Genomic DNA, 16,916 nt, shown 5'->3' with positions numbered 1-16,916 from the left:
AACTGAAAACGTTTGGTGACTCTTATCCAAACTCTTGTAAGTTGGCAATAACTCAAGATATTAGAAGAATCCAGGACATTTTGAGAACAGGAATTCTTAAAGCAAACACCAGCAGCATGATGCATTTATTGAAGTCTCTCACAAATATCATTAGACATTTAGCAGTAAATGAAGCATCCAGCCAGTTATGTGCACTTATCAAAGTGTGCCAAACGTTCTTCCAGCAGGACGTTGCACTACCTGGGCTGCTGCAATGATGCAAAGTCTCCCACAGTGTTTGTAATGTGAGATGCACCTTGAGGGGAGAAAAAAAAAAAAGGTAGAGTGGAGATGCTGAGCTGAAACTTCCTACACACACGAGTTTTGCAAATGCAAATTTGCATCTCTGAAACGAGATGTCCGGTCCGTGACGACAGGGCGGAATCTGCCACTAGTGGGAGGTTCATAGGATAAGTGTACAGGAGAACACACCTCAGAAAGTCATCTTTCAACACAGAAAGTTACTTAGAAATCCTTCCAGGTTGCTCCTCTCATTTCTCTTTGGCAATCTACAGTAAGTCACCACTAGCAACTAAAAGCATTAACCAAATTAAATGAGATTTTTGACCTATATATATATTTTCCTTTTTGTTATTTAACTGAAGATTAAGAAACAATAAAAGGCCAAAGCCAAGCTAAGAGTGCACATTGAAATAGATGATATAGTGTCACTACAAACAGTGCAAAATCATCAGGTTCAATCATCAAGTAGCAAACTTAGAGATCTGGGGGTTTTTGGGTGCTGAGACATGCATACTACAGGCATCCATCCATGACTGAAGTGCCCTTCACACTCTAAAGGTGAAGCTTAATAGATTCTTTTATTCCCTTCCTTGTTTCCTAAAAGCATGATTTTTACACATTTTTCTGTTAACAGTGTTGAACAATGATCACATTGAATTAAAAAGATGAGGGGGGTTTAACTTTCTGTCTAAAAATAAAAAGTCAGCAGGAGTTGGCACAACCTTTATATCCAGACACTAACTGCCACATGGACTTTGGCTGGCTTATCAGTCATGTGGCACTTATAGCTGTCATGGGAGTGAGCTGTGACTGGCACTGATGAGAAAACAGGCCACGAGTTTGGGAACATTTAGTACTTCATGAAAGCAGTTGTTTCATGGAACATGTAGCTCATATCAAGGAAGTATTAAGCAAAATGTTATTAGCCACAGAAAATAGGCATGTTTCAACCACATCGTTTGCAGAACTGAAGAGCTCAAAGCCAACTTGTGAACCACACTGACAGTCTTAAAGGGATGAAGAAAGGTAGCTTTGCAGTCACAACAAAAATTCAGCCACTTCTTTATTCTCTGTTTCATCCAGAAATACCATCAGACTGCTGTTCTTCATTTAAACACTGATGGCTTCTATGCCAGTAGAAGACCTGACAGATATATTGTGTGTGGGGCACAGCGAAACTAGAGCCCAACACACCCACCCACAGCCAGAACTTGCACCACCAGCACTCAGCAACCACCATAAAATTTTGAAATAAAGGAAAATCCCCAGAAAAAATCACATTGCCAAAGTTGTAATTCCTGTCCTCTGATGATAATCTGGAAGGAAAATGTAAGGAAAACAAAAGGAACTACTTAAGGCGTAACCTATTCTCCCGTAAGCCTTTCTGCCCTGCTGTAACAACAGGAAGACTATGACCAACTTCCAGTAAACTTTGGATTTGAAGTCCCTGTCTTAAAAGCTTCAAGACAGTATATTGCTACTAGTACAACTGCAACTGAAATTTGGATGTTAGGAGTAAAATATACACTGATGCCAAGATATGTAAGATATAATTACACCATATGTAAGATAGAATTTTTCTGCTCAAGCCTGAACATTTTACCATCTAGTCAGCTTACCTAATTGATTTTTTTGTTGTTGTTCAAAAATAGTTTTGAACCATAAGAACCAAGGTTGAAAATGTTAAAATCTACTTTTCCAGCATTCTCAGATGTATAAGTGGAAAGGGAAGATGCTGTGGAGCTCACATACAGCTTCAGCTGCAACAGTGAATTATCAGCAGAGACCTTCACATGCTGGACTATCTTCTGTCTCAGTTCTGTGGCTCCTTGGGGCCACACTGCTTTGCACTGCTGGGAGAGCAGAGCTTGGTTGTGCCAATCAGAAAGTGAAGGGGATGTTGCTTAACCAACAAATGCAGTCATCAGACAATGAGATACATGTTTATTTGGAAACCTACCAATGACTCTGACAGGTTTTCGCAAGAGACATGGAACAAACCAGAGAGCTGCAATGCAGGTCACTGGGATGCAAATAAGGATGCCATACATCCCTGTGAAGCCCTGGCAGTGCTCCCAAAGGGACACGCAGTGTAAACCGGATGCTGCTTCCCCAGCCTCTCACAACTATGGAGGCGTTGACCAGTCACCTACTTTTAATTCAACAATGAACTGCAGCAAAAAGAGGAGAAATTCTGACTGGTGATTCACATGGCAGAAAGCTAAATACTGAATTTAATTTTCCCTGGCCAATAACAGGAGATTAAAAGGGTCAAGCTCTCCTTTCAACCCAGCACTGGCCTCAAGTTAGTACTGTACAAAAGGAGACATAAAGCACGGCTCTGCAAGCAAAGTAGGTTCAACCAGCCTTGATAAACTCATCACAAAACTTCTATGTTACATGCTATGTCAATAACACATCAGAGCAAGAGCTCCAGCCCTTCCTTATAAAAACATCCAAGCATGCCACCACCAAAATACTGCCTGTAGGAAAAAAGAATTAACCACTCTACAAATGTCTCAAGGTGATAATTTATGACACAGCTGTTGGTTCCAGATCCTGCACCAACAGCCGCTACCCTGCACGGTGCAAATGGCAACAGGCATGAGTAAGAAGAGCAGCTGGACAAAAAGGAAGGGCATTAGCCTTGTGCAAGTAGCAGTGTAGTGAAGAAAATAACCTTCCAGCTTTACTTTTTAGCAAGGAAGCACTCATAACTCTACATTTAAACTAAGTACCTGAAACATTAGTTTGCTTGAAAGCATTCTCACTCTTACCTGCTGGAGTAATTTCTAAACCAGACTTTGCATAAGCATGTTAAGTGTCTCAGACGAAAAGCATCTGAGCCCAGCACATGAATGTCTCCCTGCCTTGGGAACTCCACATGAGATTCAGCTGAGAGTTGTGTTATGAAGCCCTCACCTATGCACCATGGGGTTCAGGCTTCGACTGCAAACACCAGCTCATTCCCAAAATGGACATGCAGTTCACCCCTAAATCAAAAAATGAACTTACCCTGTGGATACTCCAGGGTCTGAAGAATTCAACAAAAAGGCAGTTTAAGCTTTGTTACTGCCACTGCAATCTTTCTGTGCACGGGCTGTGTTTGGCCACCAACCCTGAAAAATCTTCAGTATTAGCCATAGGAAATTTTCTTTGCTCTCACTCTTTAAGGGATTGTGGTACCCATTCCTCAGAAAGTACAATACTTTGATTTGCAACATCTCTTCTGATTTAGGCAGGCATGAAGAAGCAGATGTGATTTGGGAGCTGAAAGTCAGTGCCTAAATCAGCGCTTAAGTCAGCCCCCAACCAGGCAGCTTGAGAGAGATAAACGGCACAAGGTGAGGTGAGGCTCTCAGCCTTGGTGCCAGCCTGTGAAATGCCAGAGATCAAGCCCAAGGGGCAGCAGAGGCAGGAAGAGGTACCAGGGTGACAGAGATTTGCAGTCTTCTCTTGTTGCCTTTCCTTCCCCTCCTCTCACCAGGATTTTCCTGTCTCTTTGATTCATTAGAAACCCTATTGCATTAACACTTTAGGATACGCTACTACTACAAAACTCATGGTTTTTCTCCAGGTCTTACAACTCTTCCTTTCCCCAACTGAACAGAATCGGGATGCCAACTATAAATGGATCCCTCAGCCCACCTGTCACGCTGAAGAGCACTTCTGCTTCCAGACAGGTTACATTCAAACTCGGCATAAAGGGCAAGCTTGAAACCCAGCAACCAAGCTCCACTGCAAATAGCTTGTGACACAGGGTTCAAGTTGACCACAAACTTGCATAAGACAATCAGTTTTACTGTCCCACATTTAATGTCTGTTCAGCATTCAGATGTGAGTCAGTGAAAAAGGATGAAATTTTAGGTAGAAACAAGATGGCCTAAGAGTATGGAAAGAACAGCTCATAGAGAATAGAAGGGTGGTCTGAAAGCAGAAAAAAACAAATATCAGTGGCTGGAAGCTACTTAAATCATTCTTTCTCATTATTACATTACAGGAAAAACAGAATTTTGGGGTTTTTTTTCAGTGCTGAGAAATCTGAGTTGGATTCTTACTTCAGTAAGTCAGTGCAAACCCAGAGTAACGCTACTCACTTCAAGAGAAGATCTCTGCATTTCAGCAAGAGCTCTTAAGACAACATAAAATGCAGGTATATACAGCCTCTGTTGCATCCTATAGGTAAACACACAGAACCAAAACAGCTCTGGAATCAGAGTCAGGCAGTGACTGATGGCTAGGAAAGATCCAGAAAGAATCATTACATTCCTTGCACACATGAGTACATCACAAAAGCTCACACAAGTTCGAGCAGTGTCCCAGACAGTAGATTAGATGGGTTGATGAACAACAGGTCAGCAAACAAACGATAAAGACAACAGACAGGGATGGTCCCTCTAACATCACTACTCCCATAGCTTTGAATGCTGAGGAAGAGGAGGCGAAGAGACGGCAAAATGTAGTGAAGGCTGGAGGCAAAGGACTGGGTCTGACTCCCTGGTGGTACTGTACCATTTCACTGTGTATGAACTAAGAGGCTGCCCCCATCTGAAATTGTTGGATAATTCACTGTTATTTACAAATCTGTCCTTTTCCTACTGCATTTGTTGTACTCCTAATTACTATATCCTTCATTACAGACCTAATACGTTATCAGACCAGGGTGGGAGTGGATCTAGATTGGTAGGTATATACTTTTTGTACAAATCTGTACGTTTTGGATCATACCCTTTGCTGTTGAGAGTCCTGCAGGATCTTCTGAAGATGACTAAGGAACCACCTCCATCTTCAGTAAATGGTGAGAACCTGCATGAGCAAAAGGTCTGAGAAATCTGGTAACAAACAGGCCGAGGAGGAGCAGAGCACAGCGTTTTGCTCAGCCCATGTATTTAGCAGGGAAACATTTCAATCTTATAACACTGGTATTTGTTCTCCTTCATCTCTGTCATTACCCACACATAGTTACTGCTCCATCTTTAATATAGACCTGTTTAAGGCAAAGGTGGATCCCAAGGCATGCACCCTGTCAAACAGAACCAAAATTTTTTGGAAATAGGATTAGCTCTAGCTTTTGTGCCAGTCAAGTACCAAACCACAGTCTGGGCCTTGATTTACTGCTGCCTTTGGGCAAGGACAGGCCAGGATTATCTGGCTGTTCCTTTAAGGGTGCTGATAGTGGATGCTGAAAGTAAGCCAACTGGAAATGTTTTCAAAGGAGGTGTCATCAGAGCAAGCTGAAATACCAGAAGAACAGGAAAAACACAGAACCCAGAGTCCAGTAGCTGCAACAGATACAGGGCAGCCAGAAGAGAGACTGGGAGTACTAAACGGACACCCTTCCCTTGGCAGTAGGAAAGAGAGATCACCAGCAGACAAGGTATGATTATATATGAACTTCTGAAATCCTGCAGTGAAAGAGGGAGGAAAAAAAAATAAGAGAGCAGCCTGGTGGGCAACAGGGGTCTGGGTCAGGCTGTGTGGGAAAGGAGCTGACAGCTGCGGCGCTAACCGAAAGCATCGGTGGGGGAAACAAGCAGCAGAGGATTATTGTGCTGCAGAACGACACCAAAGCATCCCACTCTCTCTCCATAAATTGATAAAAACCTATATTTATAAAAGACTAACTGATCATCAGGGGTGAGTGAGTGAAACAAGTTGAATCCCTCCTCCTTACGCACCGATGTACAGACCTCTCTGCCTGTCAGAGGTCTGTGGTCACGAATGCAGAAAGGCACAGTAGTTATACCAGCAGAGCTGAGCTGGGGCTGCAGCAGAGCTCTTCAGTGACAGCAAAAGGCTGGGGTGCGAGGTGAGCTCACACCCCACTGCAGCCTGAATGACACCCACCTCCCACTCCCTGAGGGCAGAGTGGGCTGCCCCAAAAGCCTGCAGCCCACTGCATTTCCTACCTCAGCACCAGTGGCAGGGTTTTTTATGCACAGCTACTTAAATCAGGTGGGAAACTTCTGCCTGACTTGTTTTCCAGCCTCAAAGGGTAAACCTGCAGAATAGAGTACATGTCTAGTAGAAAACCCCCAGTAGTGCATGGGCTGGGAGTGGAGGGGTGCAGCAACCTGGGCACACCTGAAGTTTTTCTACTCACAGCTCAAAACAGGGATTACTGCACATGATGGCACAGCCCTGCCACAGATGGACAGCACTGGAGGGGCAGTGCACAGCACCCCCTGGGAATACAGCACTTTGCTCCACTTGCCTCTCAGGGTACAGGGCGTTTTGAAAGGATCCATGAGACCCGCTGCCTTTGGGGCACTCAGCCTGCCAGAGAAAGAGCAAACACAAGACCTGAAACAGACTGAGGCAGAGTCTAGGCTGGGAAAGATATAACTGAAGTCACCTAGTTAACTTGTACAAGTGTTCTTTATTACAGTGTTAGAGATGCTCTTCAACTCCCCTCTTCTTAATGACCTTCTCAGAACCTCTCAGTACCACATGAAACTTTCACATAACATTAGGGTGCTGTAACACTTAAATGATTATCATGTGAAAGGAAAGTGAGGGAATGTCATGGTGACTAAGTGTGTGTGATCCTGGGAAGGGCCAAAACTGGTCCTGCCAAAGCCCTGTTTGCAGCAGAAGCTATTGCAACAGCTGGGAAGGGAAGAGGGGCAGAAATGCTTTTCCTTGAGCGCTCCGGTGTGTCTCTCATTCCTCCCATACACATTCTTCCTTTGCTGGGATCATCTTGCCCTCTAGTGGTTACCACTGCAGAGCTGACAGAGCTCAGTTCCCTTCTGCAGTAGATCTGTCACGTCAGTGGTTTCAGCCATAGGATGAAATAATTCAAATCCTCTTTGATCTGCACACATTTCTTAGTACATCAGGCCGTTAGTAAAATATGCTGTCATGGTGTGAAGTTAGAAAAGAAGGTGCACAATGCCTGCTGCCTTATCTATCACACCCTGTAAGAGGATCCTCTGCTCATCCAATCTGAAGTGATGCAGTCAACAGGTACATTAATGTTTTTGGCTGTTTTGGAAGAGATCTTTCTTCATAAAAAAGTTTGAGGAAAAGCACTGCCTGAAAAATGCCTCATTTTTAAGATTAAATGTTTTGCCTGAAAACAATAAAAATGCTCTCAGGACATAAACAAGTTAAAATCTAAAGCAAAGTGATGGAAATCCCAGCTGGTAGCATGTACCCTCCAGAGGGATCAAAAAGATGAATAGCACACATTTCAATTCCTGACATTGGCTATACCAACCATGAAACATGGAGCAGGACTGTTTCCTCTGCGTGCTCCCCGTTACACCCATTTCAACTTCTCTTTGGGCTCTGTCCAGCAGAGCTGCAAAGTTTAATTTATTCCCTAAGACTCAGCTAGAGACAAGAACAAAAATACCTGGTTCCTTTCATTTTAGTGTGAACTGTTACCTTCAGTGACCACAAATGTTTTCTATAGATTGAAAACAGAATGTCTGCATCCAAACTGGATGATGCAGCTGATTCCAGCTGAGGTGCTTGGCTGACATCAGTCATGGTGTCATGAAATCTCAGTGCTCAGCTGTCTTCAGCAACCTTTGTCTAGAAAGGATTCTCCTCTGGTGAGCTTGGTGAATGCAGATTGAATGACAGTGTAATTTGTCTCCCAGTTAAAGATCCTCCAAGTCGTTCTTCATACACTATCTAGAAAGAGAAACAGCAGATAAGTGTAAGGGAAAACTGTTCACTTCAAAGTTCTGAAGAAAAATGTTTTCCAGCTGCCAGCCTCTAAAGAGCACTCCTTTGTGTTAGAGACCATAAAATAAAAATCAACTGCAAGACATATCTGTGTTTGCATGGGCAGTACCATCCCTTTAACCAACTTCCTCACCTTTGCTGTAGAGGCCATGGGCTGCTGGAAGAAAGAGGAAATGAACACCTGGACTTTCCCTACCCTCATCATCTGCCTCTACGGATTCTTCTACATGATGAAGCCATCAGAACCTTTCCTAACACCCTACCTAACAGGGCCGGATAAAAACCTGACCATAGATGAGGTATGGTTGTTTCTGCCTTTCCTTTTACACACAGCAGCAAAAAAAAAAAATACCCCACCAAACTACTTTCTTTAGAGTTTTAAAACAAAGATAAAATCTATAAAAAGCTTAACTGTAACCAGCTTTGGCAGGTTACAGTTTGCAGCCCAGGGCATAAATAAAAGATGCATTTAATGGATTTAAGACGCATTTCCTTGCTCAACAGTCACATGCCACATCTGTGTGGTTATATGTTTTATGAATTCCTTCAGAGCAAAAACATCCCTCTACAAAGGGAAGCTTGTGAAATAAATGAACTTCCTTTGTCCAATAACACCACTTCTTTCCTCTTCTCTGCCAGGTTACCAACCAGATTTTCCCAGTGTGGACATACTCCTACCTCGCACTCCTTTTCCCGGTCTTCCTGATCACAGACTACGTGCGCTACAAGCCCGTCCTCCTCCTCCAGGGCATCAGCTTCATCATCACGTGGCTCTTGCTCCTCTTTGCACATGGACTGGCAGCCATGCAGGTGGTGGAATTCTTCTATGGGATGGTGACAGCCACCGAGGTCGCCTATTACGCCTACATCTACAGCGTCGTCAGCGCCGATCACTACCAGAGAGTGACGAGCTACTGCAGAAGCATCACCCTGGTTGCAGCCACCGTTGGCGCCGTGCTGGGACAGCTGCTGGTGTCCTTAGCAGACGTGTCCTACTTCCACCTCCACGCCTTCACTCTGGCTTCCGTGTCCCTGGCATTCGTGTGCTCCTTTTTCCTCCCGATGCCTCAGCAGAGTATGTTCTTCCACAGGAAAGACTCGGAGGCTCTGCCAGGCCCAGGCAAAGCCCTGGCGACGCTCGGCTCTGACAGGCCGCCGGGCCGCCCCGAGGACACCGGCTCAGCCTCTGCTGACAGGGAACCAGCACCAGAGACACAGCCTGGTAACACCAAGCCCCAGAACCACGTGCTCAGGGTGTTGCTGCAGCTTTGCAAGGACTTGAGGGATTGCTACACCTCAAGGAAGCTTCTCTACTGGTCTCTGTGGTGGGCTCTGGCTACAGCAGGCTTTAACCAGGTTGTGAATTATATCCAGGTGCTGTGGGACTTCAGAGCCTCCTCTGACACCTCAGCAGTGTACAACGGAGCTGTTGAAGCAATAGCAACTTTCCTGAGTAAGTTAGTGTCTAAGCAGTGATCACAAAGGCAGCCTCTGAAGTTTAGAGGCCTTTTTAAAGGCCATTCCATTGCTGATGCTCTAGGAAGCCAGTGTCCATTGTGCCTTCTGGACCTAGTGCTTTGATGTACAAAACAGTTCAAACGTAAGCTGTGCTAGTTTTCTTTAGGACTGGGACACCCAATTTCAACCTACCAGTATGCAGGGAGCTTACAAGTGACCCAGATTTAGAGTCACAGACTGGTTTGGTTTGGCAGGGACCTCAAAACCCATCTAGTTCCAACCCCCCCACCATGCGCAGGGACACTCTCTCCACTAGCCCAGGCTGTCTAAAGCCCCATCCAAGCTGCCTTTGAACACTGCCAGGGAGGGGGCAGCCACAGCTGTACATCCAGCCACTAAATCCACTTGGAAGCATGAGGTGGTGGGGTTCGTTTGGTTTTCCCCAAACAAAGCAAAAGCAAGGCAAAGATCACACAAATTCTACAACAGTATCAACTTACACAGGTGAAAAGTGTTTCTTTAAAAAAAAATTCACAATCTTCTTATTAAACTTTTTTTGGTGAAATACTCTTTTGCAGCAGGATAGAAAGAATTTTAGAAAAAGACCTTACTGAATTCATTGCCCTCCTGATATTAACTATTACACCTCCATGCCAGAAGCGGATGCCCACACCACATGAGCAATGGTACCAAAAGGTAACATCAGAGAACAACGCCCTGATTTGGCAGTGTTTCACATTTCCATATTGTGCTGCTGTACAGACCTTGCACAAGACACTGGGGAGTGATCCAGCAAGGGAAGTAAAGTTGCCTGCATCATACCTCGTCAGTCAAGTTACCCTTACCGCCTCTAAGGGGAAATAGATACCTTTAAGATTAAAAACTACCCTCCTCTTGAGTTAGGAAACTAACTATACCATTTGAATAATGAATTAGAAGCACTTAACTGCTGTAGTGCCTACTCCTTGAATCCTCCTTTCTCATAGAATTGCTTATTTCTCTCTGTACAAGTTTTAAAGTTGCATGACCCCCTAAGATGGGTAGTCAGGTGTCTGACCTTCACAATAGGTGTGTCCTTATAGGAGGCCCAGCAGAGGCAAACAGTGCATATCCTTCCTAATTTCCCTGAACACGATTGCTTGATACCTCACAAAACTCCCTTTGACAGTTTAGCCCCTTTCTGAGCTGTACAGAGCTAAACTGGTATGCTGGAAGGTTTACTGCCTTAGCTATGAAGTAAGAGAGTAGAAGCTAGAATGGTTGTTCTTGGGCTCCACAGATGTTCCTTATTCTCTCCCTAGAGATACATGCTGGGTACAGACAGCTAAATAATGAATCCTTCTACAGAAAAGTTTCCCTTGTGAAGTGGAATACAACATTAAGAGAGGAATGGCAGTGCCTTGCTTTATGCAGCTGTCTAAAAATGACCAGTCAGGTGCACAGCTTCAAAAGCTGTTAGAAATTCTTTCAAAACACTTCAGAACTACTGTGCTTCATTATTCAGCATTGCCTCTCAGCAGGCCAGGGTGGCCAGACCTGGTGATACAGGCCATAGAACAGATACAACATTTACCTGTTGGGGTTTGTTGATTTATTTTTTTTTCTTTTTCTAGGCTCAGTAACATCTTTCTCAGTACAATATATGAAAGTTAACTGGGACCTTTTTGGAGAGCTGGCTTTAGGGATCTTCTCTGCAATAGATGCTGGTTCTCTATTTCTCATGCACTTCACTACCAACATCTGGGCATGTTACACCAGCTATCTCATTTTCAAAGCATGCTACATGCTCCTCATAACAATAGCAACGTAAGTATAAAACTTCACAGTGCTGCCACCAGGCACAGAACGCTGACCATACTTTCAGTTTACTTTGGGCATCCCTCCTTTTATTCAGAGGCAGCTGATCCAATGTGAGACAGAACTGTTTAGGTAAAGACAAGGTCAATTAAAAGTCTAGTTGGATTTTCTTTTGGTTCTTCTAAAATACAGAAGTTATCAAAAAGATATTGAACATTTTTCTAGGCAGAAAGTAAATGGGGTGCAAGGTATTTTTATTACTAAAGGCAATGGCAACAGAGAAACAGAAGCTATTTTCCTCCTTCCTGACATGGAAGATAAATGCCAACTGAGAAACAGGAACAAGCACCCCTTGACAAACATCCTTTAAATCCCCTTATGTCAGGGCCATCTTGCTGATGCACTTTTTATCATGCTATGAACTGCATGAACGTAGAAAAGATTTGGCATAGAGTGTTCCCCAACATAATCTCACATATATAATCTTTAGTGATATAATGATGTAAAGGAGGAATAAGAGAGAACATTGGACATATGAACTCAGACAAGATCTCTTAGGAAACTGAGATATTCTGCTGTCAGAAATAGGCAAATATAAATGAAAAAATAGTATATTGTATAATAAGTATAACATGTTTTTATTACTCCACTTATAGTTATTGTTTGGAATGTCTTTAGATATACCACACTATTCCATTAACCATAACACTAGATGCATTTTTATGCTAACCCCCCAAATTATTCAGATACCATTTAAAAAAAACCTGCTGAAATTATATATAAGATTGTGCTTATCTTGAAAACAGGGGATTCACTTGGCATCATTCATTTTGGTGGATTGTTTGTTCATTATAGTGGATCACACACAGACTATTTCAACATTATAAAAAAGTAAAAGCTTGCATTAAAAATTAATTAAAAGATTACTGCAGGAATAACAACCTTTTGTTCAGACAGAAACTTTGGAGGTAACAATTGCAAAGAAAGATGTTCTGATTATTGGCAAAAAAAGGTACTGCAAGGAAAATCTTGACAGAAATAAACAGTGTGCTACTGCCACTGTCGAGCTACAAAGCAAAAAGTGATGCCCATCATCCAATGAGAGCTGGTTAGAAAATATCCATAGTGACCTTCTATTCTAAGCTCCCAGCCAGAAGAGAACTCCTGACAGCACCAGGTCAGGACATGGTTTGTCTGCTCAGGTCTTTGAGAGCTTCCAACCATGGAGACTTTACAACCTGTCTGGCACAGACAGTGAAAGTAGAGAAGGAACAAAGCAGAAGGTTAAAGAGATCCGATACTCTACTAGATAAAGCAGGTGACCTAATAACATGGTTTGAAAAAGCAACACAAGAAAGTGCAAAACCTCCAAACTACACTGTGATAGCCTTTTTTTATTAAAGAAAGCAAGGAGGCAAACAAACAAACAAACAAAGGGAAGCACCATTAACTCCATCCTCACAATGCCACCTGCATGAATCATGTCTCTTCACCAGCTGAACAGAGAGCAGCCTCTTTCCACCCAGCGTGAAGTAACTGACCTGCCGGTCTTGCGTTAGGTTCCAGATCGCCGTCAGCCTGAGCATGGAGCGCTACGCCTTGATCTTCGGGTTCAACAACTTCAGTGCACTGGTGATCCAGACCATTCTTACAGCAGTCGTCGTGGATTCAGGAGGCCTGGGACTGGACATAGTACCTCAGGTAAGTGATTATATGAATTTGCTTCCTACTTACTGCTTAGCCAGGTCCTAAGTTTACCAAAATGGAAATTGCTGTGCCACTGGGTGATTTAATGCTTTCTTCTACAGAAATCTAGACATCTTGCTCTTCCCTTGCATCAGCCATCCTTCCTCCCTTTTGCCTTTTAGTGCAGTAGGATGAACAGGTGCTTGCCTTTCACTTTTTAAAGGCAGATACACCAGAACCTAAATAATCAGGGGCTGCTATCTGACCAGGTTTTGCTAATTTACAGGACAGTGAACAACTTCTCGACCCAAAAATTCAGGCTGAATTTCTCAGATGCAGAATCAGTGTGACCATATGTTATTAGGGGAGTTCAAGGCCACAAAGCACAGCATGGATTACTGGAGTTATTTTACATGAAGTGAAAAGGACACCTGCCTCCTAATTCCAGTTTAGGAGCAAACCTGGTCTGCATCTCAACATGAAGAGTAGTTTTCTGCCCATAGTTTGGGCACTTGCTTTGGGATATCCTATCTCACAACAGCATTCCCAGCTTCAGTCAGCCTGATTCCACTCATATTGGAGTCAACTGAAACGTACTGACTTCTGCAAGTTCTCAGCAGGATCTCAGCTGGGGCAGCTTCCTACTCCCCCAGATTTAAAAGACAAGTAAAGCTATTCAGATATTCTGCAAAGGGAAAGGAAAAAGTTACCTGAAAAGACTAAAGATTGAATTAAACACTAAAAATTCAAACTGAGGACAGGAATATGTAGGCCTTAATAAATAGCCTTGCCACCATTGTTAGAAATACTGATACAAAGTCATGGGGCATTTACTGAAGCCAGTGTGGTGACAGCACTGAAACATGCAAATAAAAGCAAAAAAGGACCAAATCAGACTCCTCACTTACATTGTTAGTGACTATGTAACCAAGCTACCTCTACATTTTGCATTAAAAGGACAAAAACACTGTTCCTATGCTGCCCCTGCCCCGATGGTTATTAAGGGCCACAAGGATTAGAAGCAAGGGGCAGTTCTTCATTTCTCAAAGATCTGCTGCTTGCTGGAAAAGCTAAGATTTTGCTTAATCACAGAGCAAAAACTCTCCACACAGCAAAACTGTGCCAGAACACGAGGAAACAAAATAATGGAGTGTCTGTCATCTCCAGAAGCAGGAGCATTTCCCTATGTGCTTTTCATTAATTCTGCCTTTCTCTCTCCCCCTCCCAGTTTTTCATTTATGGCAGCTACTTTGCAGTCATAGCTGGGATTTTCTTAATCAGAAGCATTTGCATGATTGTCTCAAGCAAATGCAAAAGGAAAATAGCAAGACCCTGCAAGGAGCACCCGAACCTTGCTGCACACGAGTCAAAAGAGCAGATTCTAACTGGCTACACGACATGGCTGTAGGAGCCAGGCAGGCAGGCTCACGTGGCCCTCATGGGAGAAGAGCTCCTACAGCAGTGGATGAACACACAACACAGCCCTGAAAAGCTTCGCTGAATCATTACAGCGCCTCGCTACCACATACGCCAGCTGAGAGATCGCTGTCGTGGCGCTGTGCCAAGAAGAGAAGTTGCTTTAGATTCTCATTTACTTGCCTACAAATAGCTTCACAGCAGTGATTTATATCCAAGAACACAGCAGCCACCTTGGCATCCCACGGCACACGATGGCAAAGATCAGAGTTCACCCTGCCTGCCTTGTCCTAGCTCTTGTTAAGGTGTTGGCCAGCTGCTTCCCTGCATACATGTGGGTGAAGGGTCAGTCCCCCCTTTGCACATACCTTGTTCTGGAGCAAGGAAGACAGGAATGTGCTTGCATCATTGCATTCTTTCCTACCTACAGGTGATTTGGTGACAGGCTCCTCCCACCTAATTTAAAAGCCCACATCAGAAGTAGGCCTTTTGCACACAGGGCTGTGGAAAAGCAGGGTTTGCACAACCTGTCCAAGAAGGTTTCACTGAAACAGTGCTAAGCCACATCTGTCCCTGGGCCCACATCTGAAAGCTGAAACCTCCACACTGTACCGAGTCCATAGCAATTTCAGCCCAGGACAGAAAAACTTCAGGGTCAGAACAAAATGAAAGACACCCCCCCTCCCCCCAACTCTTTTCCTTCTGCCTCCAGCAGAGTTAAATTCAGGACTGAGCATCTTCCTGTTTCAACAGGAAAAGGAAAAATAAAGGGGTTTGGCAGTATGGACTAAAGCCAGAGAGGTATATTGTGGAGAAATGTAGCTGATTTCACACAGGAAAAATCCAGATTAACACAAATATCCAAGAAGATTTGTAACTGAAACAAAAAGCTAGCATCATGCATGCTTTTGAGTGCCAAATGAGGGGGGTCCAGTAATCTTGGCCATGGATTTCACAGGATCACCATCTCAGCATTTAGCAAGAAACTTCAAGTGCTACAGCCACTTTAGTGTGGCACAAAGGACTGTTAGTCCAGCAGGAAAAAAAAAAAAAGAGAGACTATAAATGAGTTTGCATAGTAAACACCTAATTTAATATACAGTATTCCCATATGTTAAAGTTATTTCTGTACTGCTTTTCGCTTCTAACTTCCAATACCTACATGTAACTAATAAAAACAGAAACCACTTAGCATTTACAGAATACTTTTTCCTGTAGAGACAGGAGCTATCATCTGTACAGACCTGCTTTTCACACCTGTCACTTACTGCAACTGAACAAACTGCCAGAGGTGAGAGCAGGCAGGACAAACAATTTCAAGTCACAAGAAGAATTGGTAGGATTTGACCAAAGCCAGCTCACTTCTAGGCTTTTTGTTTATTGCTGAAACTGGCTCTAAGCAGAGCAGCTAAAGCAATGCAGTTGTAAGAGTGGGACGAGTCCTTAAGTCTCTACTAAGCAGTGAGTATATTTTGTCCTGCATAAATGAGGGCATGATACCCCTGTCCTGAAAAAAGGGGGATGTCAAAGTCCAGTAGAGCAAGGACTATTCTGTACCACTTCCTTGCAGTTAGAAATCTTCCTTTAAGAGCTAGTGGTAAAGAACAAACCTGGACTAGAAGCTCACTAGAGTTTGTGTTTAAATGAAGATGAGGAACTTAATACTTGTTATTGTCAGAAAACATAAGGCTTGGGAAGAGAAAGATCTATTCCTGTCCTTGCAAACCTCTAAGAAAAAAATCCTGAGGTTGGGAGTGGAGGGGAGAATTTTGGAAGCGAGGGGAGGAATAGGACAGCAAGCAGGCAGGAGCATTCAGAAAGCCACAACATGTTGGAGGTGGAAACAACAGCAAGAGAAAGGTAATGCCTTACATTACCCTGGGTTTTCAGCTGCACATTGGTATTAAACCAGCAATCAGTTAGAGATTTCATCCAAAATAGTAAGATACACACATGTCCCTGTGTTTGTGTACATACACACTCTCTTTGGAGAGGAGAGTTGAGGCTTGGCAGGTTATGAGCAAGGCTGGAGCCACAGGCTCTCTACTTCTGCAGGAAAAGGAAACTAAACAAATCCACCTCTCCTGGCAGCTTTTATTATTAGATGCTTATCTTTCCCCCACCGTGCTAAAGCACTGCACATAAACATGAAATTCCAGAGCTAAGCTCATCCTTCCCCATAGGTACAACCCCCTCTAAATAATAAACACGACCTACTTTTGAAGCATGAGTCGCTTTGGACAGAAGTCTTCCACAAAGATACAGCCCAGCAAGCTGACAAAGACAGTTCTGCACATCAAGGCAGCACACAAAGTGTTGTCTTTGTATTCAAATCAAGCTGGTGTTACCCAAGCACTGTGCAGCTCACCAGAGAAATGCTAGTCAGCAGCCTCCTTTCAGCAGGCCAGTAGAGCTACCCAGCAGCATCTCCCCTGGGGTTCCCCCCTTTCTGGAGAGCCCCTGGTCAAGGAGGAGAATGAAATGCAGAGTCACACCTGCTTTCTCCCAACACCCCCCTGCCTGGCTGCACTACACACTTGGAGCAGCACGAGATGTTTCCAGACCTGTAGAAGAGCAGC

At 43.7% G+C, this 16,916-nt stretch overlaps 1 protein-coding gene across 1 annotated transcript; it reads left to right on the top strand.

The window, feature by feature from the left end:
- Positions 1-8,129: 8,129 nt before the first annotated feature.
- LOC311194357 (thiamine transporter 2-like) lies at positions 8,130-14,329 on the top strand (the record flags this gene model as incomplete). Its single annotated transcript, XM_084267448.1, has 5 exons — positions 8,130-8,279; positions 8,620-9,433; positions 11,052-11,244; positions 12,795-12,936; positions 14,150-14,329. The coding sequence occupies 5 exons, from the start codon at positions 8,130-8,132 to the stop codon at positions 14,327-14,329; spliced, it is 1,479 nt and encodes a 492-aa protein (XP_084123574.1).
- Between the last annotated feature and the right edge of the window lie 2,587 nt (positions 14,330-16,916).

This window comes from Gallinula chloropus, assembly GCF_964237585.1.
Source record: "Gallinula chloropus genome assembly, chromosome: 8".
Classification (NCBI taxonomy): Eukaryota; Metazoa; Chordata; class Aves; order Gruiformes; family Rallidae; genus Gallinula; species Gallinula chloropus.
This window is presented reverse-complemented; position numbering and strand designations above follow the sequence as displayed.